Here is a 14,442-nt window from a genome sequence, read left to right as displayed (position 1 = left end):
GGTGGGAAATAGACGATTACCAACCGACAGCACAACGTAACGGGTATACATCGTGGGAGCATTTGCCATTTGGGATTTGCCTTTTGGGTAGTTGCTGCGGGGTACGACTCGTTTTGAATTGTGCACAACCACTTTCTCCCGGTGAACGGAGTATACTTGTGATGATTTAAATACTTAAATTTTAATAAGCAAGACCCGCTTCGCCCAAAATCAACATTTCCTGTTAGGTCAGATTCCTGTTTTGACCAAAGCCATTTTAGTCATCTTAAAATTAAGTTTACAAATATAATTTTTACTAAAATATTTGAAGTCGTCGCAAAAGTTTTTTAAAATATTTACATTAAATTATTATTGTCTACTAAAAACTATAAAAAAAATCATTACAATAATGAGGTGCTGGTTCACCCCAACAATATTGTGTACGGACTACGGAGTTTGGTATCCTTATCTCTAATTTTCATGTTTTGGTCCTATATGTCCTTATCATTTTTTAGATAAGTACTTATCACTTCCCGTTACTATCGTCTGTATTTGAATTTTCTAAGTGCTAGTAGATGCATGACTTTTTTACTTTTTTAAGAACTAATTTTTTTTTTAGAAATATATAAGGTATTAAAAGTCACATGAAAATTCCTTACGTTAAATGAAAAAAGCAACAATTTTTAACACTTATTAACGATAAATAATATCATTGACAGTCAAATGTAAGTACCTATATTTATTAGGTATTAGACTATTCCCACATAAGTATACTCAGTATTAAATGTTTGACAAAGTTTCTTTAAGACAATATGATTAATATTTAATCAGATTCAGTACCACAGACAATGGATCAACAAGTACCAATTGTCAGAAAATTAGCAGAGGATGTAGTAAATAGAATTGCCGCTGGTGAAGTGATCCAAAGGCCAGCTAATGCTCTTAAGGAACTTCTAGAAAATAGGTACCTATTATTGTGTACTACATGTTTTGGATAAAATATTTTCTTGAATTAGATTTATTTTAATTACACACATTTATGTTATTGTTGGCAAAAGTATTGTATGAACAATTACTTAGTTTACTATCTTTTATATAAATACATTAATGATGTACACCTGTGGTATAACCATTGTTAACATTAAGATTAATTTTTTTTTTTATACACCAAAGTTTGTATTAGATTATTAGTTCATTATTTATACGTTTGTTTTCAGTCTGGATGCTAAATCTACAAATATTCAAGTTACATTGAAAAATGGAGGTTTAAAATTACTTCAGGTAAAAAATATTAATTATTAATTTTATTTATTCAATAACTTATTTTGTGTTTTTAGATACAAGACAATGGTACTGGTATTCGTACTGAGGATTTGGGTATTGTATGTGAACGGTTCACTACTAGTAAATTACAGCAATTTGAAGATTTGACTAAAATATCTACTTATGGATTTCGAGGTGAAGCGTTGGCTAGCATAAGTCATGTTGCTCATTTGACAATCACTACAAAAACCAATGGAGCTCTTTGTGCTTACAAGTAATTGTTAATAATTATTATTAATGATTCCAAATGTTTTATTTTTAGTGTTAAAACTATATATTATTATTTTTTGATAGAGGATTGTACAAGGATGGTAAATTAAAAGCTCCACCTAAATCTTGTGCTGGTAATGTTGGAACCATAATCACTGTTGAAGATTTGTTCCATAATATTGCTACAAGGAAAAAATCAATGAAAAGTTTTAATGAAGAACATTTAAAAGTTGTCGAAGTTGTAAGTTACAAATCTTATTAGTACAATCATTTTTATTTTGTTTTGTCCAACTAGTATTATTAATTTTTATTTTATCTAAATTTATTTCATAAGTATATTATATTTAAAAAAAAAATATCATTCTTATTGACTATTTTATACATTATTAAATAATAACAATAATAATTAATAACTTTTAAGTGTTAGCATGCATCTATAATTCCTTTATACAAATGTTATGGTTTCTGAAAGTTCAAAATTAATGTTAAAAGGTGAGTCGATATGCTATACACAATCCTTTGGTTGGGTTTACAGTAAAAAAACAAGGTGAATTATTGACCGAAGTAAAAACAAATCAAGGTTCTACTCATATTGATAATATTCAAGCTATTTACGGCTCAGCAATATCTAGGTAATGTATAACTACTTACTTTAGATAATGATTTTCTTTGTAGAGGACTTAATTTTATATTATTTTATTTTCAGAGCTTTATTAGAAGTGAATGATTATTGTAATATTCTTAAAGTTAAAATTAAAGGCTACGTGTCAAATCCAAATTTTTCTGCAAAGAAACAGATTTTTATATTATTTATAAATGATCGTTTAGTTGATTCCCAAGGTAAATCTAAATTATATATTTTATGTTATACACTTTAATTTCTTAAGTCATAAAATCTTTTTGTCATGATTAGGATTGAGAAAAGCTGTGGATCAAGTTTACAGCATTTATTTAGCTAAAGGATCACATCCATTCATATACTTAAGTTTACACCTGGATCCAATGAATGTTGATGTCAATGTGCATCCAACAAAACATGAAGTTCATTTTTTACATGAGGATAAAGTTATTGATAAAGTTGTTGATGCAATTCAAGATAAACTTTCCGGTACTAATACATCAAGAACATTCTATACTCAAGTAAATGCATATTATCTCGTTGTTTGAATTCTCTATAGGTGTAAGCACAAAAATAGAAATTTTAATTTATTTTATAGACAAGGTTGCCAATGTCTAATGATACATTGATAGACAAGTCTAATGAAAAAATAGAAATTAAAGAAAGTCAAAAATTAAAAATAACAAATTCCCCAAATGTTTCACAAAGTAAAATGGTAAGAACAGATTGTGCTGAACAGAAAATTGACAAGTTCTTAAACACAAGTAATAGTAGTAATAGTACATTAATGTTGCCAAAATCAAAGACCAATGATGTTATTACCCGGTGAGTACTAATTATTTCCATTACATATTTTTTTAATATAGTATTAAACATCATTTTGGCGTTTTTAATAAACAATAATTATTAATAAATTAGACGAGAAATAAAGTTGACAAGCGTATTATCTTTACGTAAAGAAATTGAAAACCGCTGTAGTGAAACCTTGCAGACAATTTTCCAGAATCACAAATATGTTGGTGCAGCTTCTCCTACCTGGTCATTATTTCAGCATGATACAAACCTATACATTTGTAATTCTAACAATGTGTTGTAAGTTTAAATGTTAAAATAAGTATATTGATGTAAGTAACTACTATTATTTTGATTTTAGACAAGAAATGTTTTATCAAATTATGATGTACGAATTTGGAAATTTTGGTGTTATACAATTTTCAGTAAGTTGCAATTATGATTTAATATACCTCAGTTTTAACTAAAATAAGCTATTATATGTATTATGTCTTAAATACATAGAATGCATTATCTATTTATGAGTTGATAATGATTGCATTAGAACTCTCAGAATCTGGATACCAGGGAAGTGAGGATAAACCAAAAGAAGAATTGGCTCGTGATGCTACTGAGATATTGACATCTAGAGCTTCAATGTTAAATGACTATTTTTCTATTGAAATTGATACAGATGCAAATATTTTGTCAATACCCTTATTGCTAGGTACTTGTTGTGGTGATATTACTTATGAATCTTTAGTAGTAACATAAATGTTTATATTTCAGAGGGATTTCTTCCAGATTTAGATGGACTACCATTATACTTATTACGTTTAGCTAGCGAAGTTGACTGGTCCAGTGAAAAGCAATGTTTTCTTAGTTTTTGTCGTGAAACAGCTAGATTTTATATATTACATCCATGGAAACAGCAATGCAGTGACAATGATGATATATCAGTAAGAAAGAATAATATTATGAAGAAAGATTATTTTTAAATTTTAAATATTTTATTAGGATGCTGCGCCCGATAGAAATTGGGCTTGGAGTTTAGAACATGTGCTATATCCATCTTTACGAAAATCATTTCAGCCTCCAAGACATTTTTTAGAAGATGGCACACTATTGCAAATAGCTAGTTTACCTGATATGTACAAAGTATTTGAGCGATGTTAATCCAATAATACAGTATATCATTTATAACAGTTTATTTTTTTACTTAAATATACGTTTTAAATGTTTGTTTATCTAAAAATATCATTAATTTATTTTTCAACTAAACTATTTTTGATTCCTATAAACAAAAGAATAGGTATAATATTAAACAAAATTCAAAACACAAAAAAAAAATATCAATAATGATGAAATTAATTTATTTTATTTGTAATAATCAAGTTTAAATACAGTATTAGCAGTAATATCAGTGTTAGTTTTTGGCAATGCAGAATAATGGTTAAGATATTTTGAATATATTGTCAATAGATACATGAAATATTTTTCATATTTATTTATTTATTTTTGGAATAACTAATTTAATATATAATTATACATTTTAATTATTTTAATTTATGCTAATAATATTTCGAGAAAAGGTTTTTTTGGTAAGATAAGTAGAGGTATTAATTTTTTAGCCTCATTAGATTTGCTAGATAGTTGAATAGTATGAAATAATGAAGTGCTCGTTTTTACAAGTATAAGTGAAATGTGCTATGTGTGTACTTTGGAATCGATGAGTGAGAGGAGAGAATGAGAATCAACTTTAGAGATGATAAGGGTTTTAAGAAAGTTTAAGTTAAGAGAGTGGTAACTATCACATAGTGAGGAATAGGTTTAATATATTAAGTACTGGATTATAGTCATGGGGATGACAGGCTATTTTGAATTTATGCATTGAAAAACTTAAGAACTTTCCTTGAGTTGACAGCTGTTGCCTATACCATGTGGGTCCCAAACAACTGAATATTGGTTTATAAGTGTCTAACTAAGGCACAGTAGAGAGACTTGAATGAGTTTGACATTTTGAATTCATTATCTATTTTCTTACAAAAACCAAGAGTTTTGTACGCTCTGCAAGCGATGTGATTATATATTTTTTAAGAACTAGGAGATATGCTTTGAAAAGTACGACGAATTCTACTTTATGTCATGGATTTACACTTTCATTGATATAACATTTAATCTCGAGTAACGTGTTTTATATTATAATTTTGGCTTCATAGATTGCATAATATATAATGTTAATTGGTTATTATAATTCACGGAAACTTAGGAGGCGAGGGAGGCAGAGCTCCCTTCGAGTTTGTAATTACTGGTTAAAATCATACCCCCAAGACAAAAACTTAAATACGTCACTGATCTTCAGTAATCAGTATGATATTATAATATGTAGTCGATGCATAGTCTCCTTTCCAAAATGATGCAAAACAGATGTTCATAATTAAACAACAACATACATAATGCCATGTCATGTGATATCTTGTAAATTACTTTTAATGTTTAAAATAATTTGTAGTAAACAATCGTTAAAATTGCCTACATTGGACTCCTTAAAAAACGTGTGGCCACTGTGACCTTCAGTGTTACAATTTACAACTGTGATAAAAAGTTGTACAATCCAAATAAAACCTTGGTAAAATAGTCGCATAAGTTATCTTTTTTTTTTGTACAATATCCACTTATCACGTAGCAAACGCCAAAATGTTGTCCATGTGACGCCCGCCGACGAGGTCACTCACTGTAGTCTGTAACTACGATATATGCATATGTCCAAATACTTATGTTTAAAAAATACTCACCTTACAAGTTAGGTATTTCATTTAGGTAGTATTTAAACTTTAGATACCATGGTCCATAATCAAATGGTTAACCAAAAGGCCACAGGAGTTAATTGCTGTTGATGGAGGCGGTTATCGTTTTCTCTTCAGCATTGGATGTACGATTTACGAATCATTTTTAATTACTCATTAGTCATTGCATTGAAATTATAGAAATGTCTGAATGATGAGATATCTTAATATGGTGTATTAATTAATGCAATATCAAAACATTTAGACGTTTTCAATATTTTAGTTGACTTATATCAAATTGATAATAAAAGAAAACTTGTATTCAATAATTGTACCAATACAGTGTCACAGTTTTTTTCAATATCAACAGTAGTTGTTGTAGGTAGGTATTGTTTATTTAAATTTCGTTTGTGTTTGTTTCATTTCTCTCTATTAGTAATATTTAAACAAATATTTTATAATAAAGGTTAGTCATTAATTATTATTTTAGTTTGAATAGAAATTAATAACTAACAAACAAAAATGAAATATAACTTACTATTTAGAATAGGAAAGGCAATCACAATAATAATAATAACAATAAAAATAAATATCAATATAAAAATCAGATAAAAAATAACCAGTAAATGCAATTACTCATTATAGTCATTAAATATGAATTATAGTATTATACTAATATACTATTGAACTAAAAAGATATTATGTATGAAACTGATGTAGTGATTTACTGATATAGGAATAATATTTAAAAAAAAAAACATAATTAATCAAGTAATATAATAGTGATTTGTGGTAATTGATAAATAAAAAATTACATTTGGTCGACTATTTAGTACTTATCTATTGATAAATGATAATGTTACACTAGAGTTATCGTAAGACATAACGTACCTACTGTAATGGTTTTAAATGTTAATTTAAGTAAAATGGATATTTAATTTGTCATTGGTACTATCATACAGGTGCGCGTGCCTAAAATAAAGTAATCAAATTATCATTAAATGATTTATTGACGTGACACGTGAATCAAACAGCAAACAAAATTACATGGTGTACCTATACTGTCCTATAGTGATCCTAGTAGATTAGAAATGAGAATCAAATTGGTGGAAATATAAAACAACTGCACAAGGTGAAGCTGCACTAGAATATAGTCAAGTTGTATGACAATTCATTCGTATAATATACGCTCGTTAATATTAAAAGCTCGTAAGAATCAGACCAATATCAACGCAACTAGCATCATGCATTTTTAATTATGATTTTCTCACGTTAGTACTTAGGATATAGGTGAAAGGTACATCTGTTATTCGAAGGAATTATTGATTTTACCACGGGTTAGCGTATATTTTGTCAACAGGAAAACAGACGAGTCTCGTATTTCATTGTGTTTGAATATGGAAGTAGGTATAATGATTGATTAAATATTAGGTATATTAATATATTATGCAGAAGAGGGTTTTGAAAATATTATATAATATCGGGGTGATTATCTGCCGAGTTTGTGTATACATATAAATGTACAATAAAAAGAGTAAACATTTTTTTTTTTTTTTTAATTAAGCTTCGGCAACTGAGGCCATTAGCTGTAGGTTGTGGTACTGTAGGGTTTTTGGGACTGTAGGTTGTGGTACTGTAGGGTTATGGAATACGTGTGTGAGTAAACATTTTATTAGGATTAAATAAAAATTCTTTGACACTCCAATATGCGTGTTCTAATTCCATTTGTTAGTCGATCCGAACTATTAAACTTTTATTATATTTATAAACCCACCTACAAAGGTTTGGTAGATTACCCTAACCTTGGGTACAACTGTACACAAGTCACATTATATTAAAACCGATGTTTACCCATGTATAATGTATCATCATTCTGTTACCTATTTTTTTTTATTATGAATTACCTATATTATATGCATTTAACTAGGGTTAAAATTATGGAGGGGCTACAGCCCACCTAACAAAACTATTAATTTAAAATAACCCATAGGAGACTTATATCTAAATCAATTAGGAATATTTTTATGGGGTTAACTAGCTCCCCCCTAGTTACTGGTTATATGCCTAGGAAGAAAATCGATTGAAATCTACAAAAATAATATATTAAGTTAAAATAATATTATTTGATAATTAATGAAGGAGTAAAAATTACACACACACGGGTCGCATATACCTATACGCGTATAGCCGCGGCTATACCATCAAATCAAATATGTATAGACTATATGTATATTCGCAGCAGAGAATCAGTATCTACAAGCTATACAATATATAATTCCGGTCCCCGACATCACGTGCTGCAGTTTAATGCTTATTCTTTGTATAATATAAGCATAATAGTCTATCGAAAGAAAGGAGACCTTGTATTGTTCCGTGTTCGGGTCTAGTTTCCCAATCTGGCAATAAGACGACATATCCAAGGAGCTACATGCCATTTACATTATTTGGTATTTATTACTGTTATTACTATGTATATTATATTATATATACATTTACATTTTTGTTTAATATATACTGTCATGAGCGTATATAATCAGATTATATTATTATAATATACATATAGGTAGTTAATAGTTATACGTACAGTAGTGTGCATCATGCTCAGCTTTTTGAAAGGGAGCATATGAATTTTTGATTATTCTTTTACATGACAAAAATAAACCAAAGGTGGGGATATGACCCCATGACTCCTTTCCCCGTGATTACGTCCCTGTATATACTATATAATATATAGAATACGTATATTTTATCTCTGTAATATATATATATAGGTACCTCGTACCTACCGGATACGACGGAGTGTGTATATTATAAATAATAATGTTAAATATTCATACATTTTACGCAAAGGACGTTTCGCATAATCGTTTGAACTTTTAAATCCATCAACATTCAACGTTAACAAAATTATACTGTTTTGAATAATTATCTAATTAAGGTTTTGCGCGGGCGTAGAAGCGCTGGCTCTCTGCATACGTATAATAGTGTATTGTAGACACGTATATTGAGAGCCGATGTCGCACATCGAATGTTTTTTGGAAAAAAATATGTTTGTATATTAGATATTTGAAACCAGGTGAGTCTCAATTTTAAACTTGCGTTTTGTAAAGTCGAAAAATCATTTAATTTTAGATTAATGTTTCTTAGGTACCTACAGGATTACATTGAGCTTATAATTAATATTTAATACCTATACGGCTCATGGCGTATATTGTATTATAGCATACCCTACACAAGTTACGTTGTCCAATTCTAATTAAGAAAGAAAAATACCCGTATTGAAACCATCAACTAAAATTTTAGTTTTTTTATATAATGAATAATGATCGAAATCTTTGAGTAAATTTTGGCGATAGAATACAACATGTCAACATCATCATTGTGGATGTGTACAATAGTGACTACTTTTTGAATTGACTTGAACTCTGTATTAATTATTAGATACCACGATCGTCTAACGCGACCACTATTATCCTACAGACTTCGTGTCTGCCACTCGTCGTACCTCCCATTTTAATATTGTCGTTCCCACGCCAATTCCTGTAGTAATTGATCGAATCAATAATGCGCAGTTTGCGTAATATTATATACATTATATATGATTAATATATAACAGAATTACATCCAGCACGTCACAGAGCCGCAGAGGAACGGAGTCATCCTGTGTGTGTAATATGTAATTGCTTTTGTTGTGCTACTGATGATCAGTGACTGGTCATTATTTATTAATTATTCATTAGTCATTACTTGGGTTCGGATGTTGATTACTATTGTAGTTTTGTATTTGTTTTTGGAACATCATAGATGATGCATTCCAAGCTTAAAATGTGTTTCAATGACATACGAATTTATATAGGTAACAAATTTTATTTTTTATTTTTTACTTTGTCAGGCAATTGCTCAAGTGATTTTCAATATTTTTTGCTAATCAAGAGAAAATTCACGGCTACTAATTTTTCTGTGATAATAAGTATTTATATTTTTTCCGTAAATTGAGAAAAAAATTACAACTTTATTAGGTACCTATACTTAATTAGTTAATATCTAAAAATACAATATATATCATATATGTATACAATATACAATACGTATAAACAATACGTCGATAATGAATGCGATAATAACAAAAGAACACACTTCACAGATGGTCAGTAATTATTTCTTTATTCTTTAATCATTATATCTTCAATAATTATCGATATCAATAAAGTATGTATTAAATATATAAGTCATTATGACGTGCAGTTAACTGCATTGCTTAGTTTTGACAGTAACAATTAATTAATTGCGGTTGTGATTTCAGTAGGTATCTAAGTGTTGTAATATATGTAAATTTTTGAATTTTGTTTTGTCTGTGCCCGATAAATTGTGTTTGAATGTTTATAATTTGATACGATAATTATTAATTATTTTAGTAATTTTATAACAGTATTTAGGTTATTAACGAATAATTTTTTTGTGCATCTTTGGTGTTATTTATGTAAAAAATTCATTTTTTAAGGGATTTAATGGTTTCTTTGAGCATCAACATACAGACCCTATGGCCTATAATATGTATACAATATTAAGGGATGAGTTGTTCAAGCTCTAGGAAATCTTATTTTAGATTCTGAGCGGAGCGATGAATGCATTTATTTTACAATGATGTTTGTTTTATATTAATTTATTTACTAATTTTTTTTTTGTGTCTGTCATCGCGGTTTCGAGCAGTAAAAGTGCTTCGATTTTCTTCAACAGCAACTTCTCTGGTAGGATAGTGAATCAAGTTGGTGCATTTGGGCGGTCAAAATTTAAAATTTCAAATAGTTTTCAAAAGCGACAGAAAAAACAAACAAAAAATTAAGGAAAAACAGGGATTTTTACGCAAAACCAGTTTTTGAAAAAATCGATTTTGGTTTTTAGTGTAACTCTAACAAAAATGACCGTAGATACATGAAATTTTCACTTAATATTTGTGTTAGCATTTTCTATACAATATAAAATTTTCAAGTTATTTTGACTTGTGTTGAACTATTTATAAACACATGCAATTTTCGATTATTATTTGTTTTTTTTGAACTAAAGTCGTTAAAAAAATTTTCTCTAGGGTCAAAAAACTTTTAAATGTAATACAAGGTCTCTCGTACATTTGTACCATTTTGTTAATAGAAATTTAAATAAAAATTGAGCATAAATCCATAATAATTTTTTAGGAGCGTTTTAACTTAAAATGTTGACAAAGTTCTTAAAAATCACGGATATTAGAAAATTATATTTAGGTAGAAATTCACTAACAATTTTCTTCTTACACCTAAGATTTAAAATTTTATTGCAAGATTCCTTGTAAGTCTGTCTAAATTTATCAAAAAAAAAAAAAATGTCTACCGGAGAGTCAAATTAAACTTTTATGAGCGTTTGAAATTGAAATTTTTATAATATTGGATATTCACTCGATTTCTCTTGTAGTGATTTTCTTATTTTGTTGTCATTCAAAAACGAATTACTGTAGACATTTGAAATTGACAACATATGTTTATTTCATAAATTCTTATACTTGATAATATTTTCAAAATATTTTGACTCGTTTTAAGTTGTTGGCGGACGTTTTCAATTTTCATTTTTTTCATTTTCTATAAATGTCAATACAATTTTATTGGTCGGATCAAAAAACATGACAATTTAATATTAGACTCTTGATATATCGTTACAATGGCAGTTGAAAAATATTAAAAATACATAGGCACGTTTTTTTACGAGCATTTAAAGTTAAAATGTTGACAATATTTATCAAATTGAAAATTGAGAACTGCATGACAAACACTGAACAACAACCGACACAAAGTTGTAATCCTCTAAGTCTATGCAGTATGCAAGTGATCACTGATCAGAGTAGGTACACTGAAGATTCTGTATGAATTACATTAGGGTTTTTTTTATTAGGGAGACCCCGTGGCAACATAGACCATTGGGTGTGGAGTCAAGTGGTACGGTAGGGGGTCTTTTGTATATTTTCAGTAGTTTTTTTGTGTTGGTTGGGCTGTAACACGTGTTTGTGTATATGTGTAAGGATATGTGACTGAAAATCACGGGTGGTCACTGGTCACCCATCCGGAAGCTAGCAATACCTGCCGGTACGTATACTTAGAGCATTTCCACATATTTAGCGTATGACCACACTTCACCAAGCCACTTACAATATAGGTTTATATTGGACATTGGTTATAGATAAAATATAATATAAATTAAAATTATACCTATATTATCTTTAATAAATTATAAATATAATGGCTGTAAATAAATATATTTGCGGTCTTACAAACACACAGATTCCTATGATACCTATAGATATATAGACATTAGCTATGTAGTATTGTTGTTGTAAAATATTGCTATATTCAGGGCGGTGGAGACAGAAACCATGGCTGGGGGTAATACCTTTGGAGTTGTGTCCCCCCCCCCTATTTTTAATCACCAACCTGAATACCTGATAGGTGTTTATGATAAATCTCTATCATTAACCAGTAGTCCCAAATTTGTGGGCTATCTTAAAAATATAAAACAGAGAGGAATTATGCCTTCCCCTCTTCTGATCAGGCCTGCCAAGTATATTGTAGGCTTAATACCGTGATTACTGTTTTCAGTTCCTAAAATATATTGTATATTATTATTATTATATACCTTATACACCTATACACCTTATATCGGTGATTAAAAGCTTATCAATTTTAGGTCCACGGGGGTGGTCATAGATAATATATACTATGTACTAATATACTGTATTTATTATATTATCTATGGTTTGTAACGGGCCACATGGAAAAATAACATACAAATGATACGCAGTGTGCCCGTTAGAGCTTATCATTTTTGATCTTGAATAGGTAGGATTACGTATCTAATATTATAAATTATTCAGCAAAATCATTTTTGTGTTATAATAAAAATAGTCTTATTTTTATTGTACTTCGCAGTGCTCAGCCAATTCGACATCTACAATTTATCTATATTTGCAGACTGCAGTTAGTGATAAATCCAGCGAAGTTAAAAATCACGCGGAAATGAAATAACAACAAATACCGCAGAACGACGTATATGTACATCGATTGTGCGAACTGGTAAGACGTATAATACAATAATATAATTATATGCTGCAATATAATATAATGATATAAATCCACTTTTTTATACGCTCGATTTCAATCAACTATTTTACTTTTTATGATCATTGCATAACTCACGACATCGGTGCAGTTTAATGATAATTGTGTTTTTTCTACGAAAAGTGTATTACAGTATTCCATAAATGAACAGTAAAACGCATACCTACAGATAGTAAACAATAGTGAATACGTTATCGACAATAATTGACTAAGTTCTTAAGAGGACGTCGTACCCGTTGCTGTCTCTGTCTTACCCACGTATACGAAATAACAAATTTTCGTTCACCAGATTCCATAGTGTACAGTTAGTTTTGATATTAAAGTAAATTGACCTATTACAATTTAAAAGTAAGATTATTATCTAGCCCCTCCTCCCCAAGTAGGCTTTTATTGATATGTATTATTATTTTTAAGTAAATTATGACCTTTTTGGAACTGTATTACATATTTACATTTCCACATGATCGTAACTAATTTAAAAATAACGATATCAATAAAAAGGCCCTAGATAATAATCTTACCTTTAAATTGTATAATATATTAATTTTTTATATTTATAGCACTCAAATATCAAAGCAGCACACTATTGAATTTGGTTAACAAAAATTTGATACATCGTACATGTGTAAGACGGAGATGGCACATCTGGCTACGTCCTCTTGAAACGTTATTATTATATTTTTATATTTTTCCAATAAATATCTGATAATTCCATAATAATTAATCTCTCCGGAGTTAGTCCTATCGGTGTATAGTATATAGTATATATTTTACTGTTCAAGAAAACTCAAGTTTTTAGAAATATATGGTTTGTTGAGCATTATTTTTTTAATATATATTATATAAGTACTTATTTTAAGTTTAAATTTTGATGAAATTAGATATTTAAACAAAGAATAATGATTTTAATAGTTTTATTGTCGTTGTAAAAAATATTATTCGTTTGGTATTGAAATTTTACCATATGGTAATATGATATTTTCAATATTTTTTTCCTGTTTCCCATCCTTTTTATAATATAAAAATGTGTCAAATACTATTTATGAAGCTTACAGAGATAGGGGTTTAAAAGTGAGCTGTGATTTATTTTTTAAAGATGCCAATATTTCTTTTAAACATTTTTGTTTTAATTTACCTAGAATTCGAGAAAGTAATAGTTAGTCGATCACCGTATTTTAATAACAACAACTTTACTAATATACAGGTTACTATAACCACCTTTGCTCCTTGCCCTTAATAGTGTTTAAATATAAACATAATAAATACTAAAAATAGGTTTTAAAATGATTATATTGTACATATTATACTATGTAATAATATAACTATAAATATGTGATATTATTGTAGTATATTAGAACCTAATTTATTGAGACATTTTTAGACTTTTAGTTGTAACCTGAAACATCAAATTGATTAAGGAAAAAATGTATGGGGTATACAAATAAGAATTTATCTATATAAGTATAACTAATCTATACTTATGTAATAATATAATATGTTTATAGTTTTGTGATATTTAAAATTTTGTTCGTTTATTATTTCGTAAGAAAAAAGATATATACAGCAATAGTGAAATCTGATTTATTATAGTCTTATATTTTTTAAGTAAGTGTTC

At 28.5% G+C, this 14,442-nt stretch overlaps 1 protein-coding gene across 4 annotated transcripts; it reads left to right on the top strand.

Annotated features, from left to right (window-relative positions):
* Positions 1 to 521: 521 nt before the first annotated feature.
* On the top strand, positions 522 to 4,157 carry LOC111032516 (DNA mismatch repair protein Mlh1). Of its 4 annotated transcripts, none has more exons than XM_022312889.1 (14): positions 522 to 704; positions 811 to 943; positions 1,197 to 1,260; positions 1,317 to 1,516; positions 1,597 to 1,753; positions 2,005 to 2,144; positions 2,219 to 2,352; positions 2,426 to 2,652; positions 2,730 to 2,956; positions 3,050 to 3,223; positions 3,285 to 3,348; positions 3,428 to 3,629; positions 3,692 to 3,861; positions 3,920 to 4,078. In XM_022312889.1, exons 2-14 carry the CDS (start codon positions 828 to 830, stop codon positions 4,076 to 4,078), a joined length of 2,034 nt encoding a protein of 677 aa, XP_022168581.1. In that variant the 5' UTR covers positions 522 to 704; positions 811 to 827. The 4 variants fall into 4 exon arrangements, with proteins under 4 accessions (XP_022168581.1, XP_022168583.1, XP_022168582.1 ...); XM_022312891.1 differs by having other exon boundaries at positions 787 to 943; XM_022312890.1 differs by having other exon boundaries at positions 777 to 943.
* The last annotated feature ends 10,285 nt before the right edge of the window (positions 4,158 to 14,442 follow it).

This window comes from Myzus persicae, unplaced genomic scaffold (assembly GCF_001856785.1).
Source record: "Myzus persicae strain clone G006 unplaced genomic scaffold, MPER_G0061.0, whole genome shotgun sequence".
NCBI classification, from domain to species: domain Eukaryota; kingdom Metazoa; phylum Arthropoda; class Insecta; order Hemiptera; family Aphididae; genus Myzus; species Myzus persicae.
The sequence above is the reverse complement of the archived record's forward strand: the minus strand, read 5'-3'. Positions and strand labels throughout refer to the sequence as shown.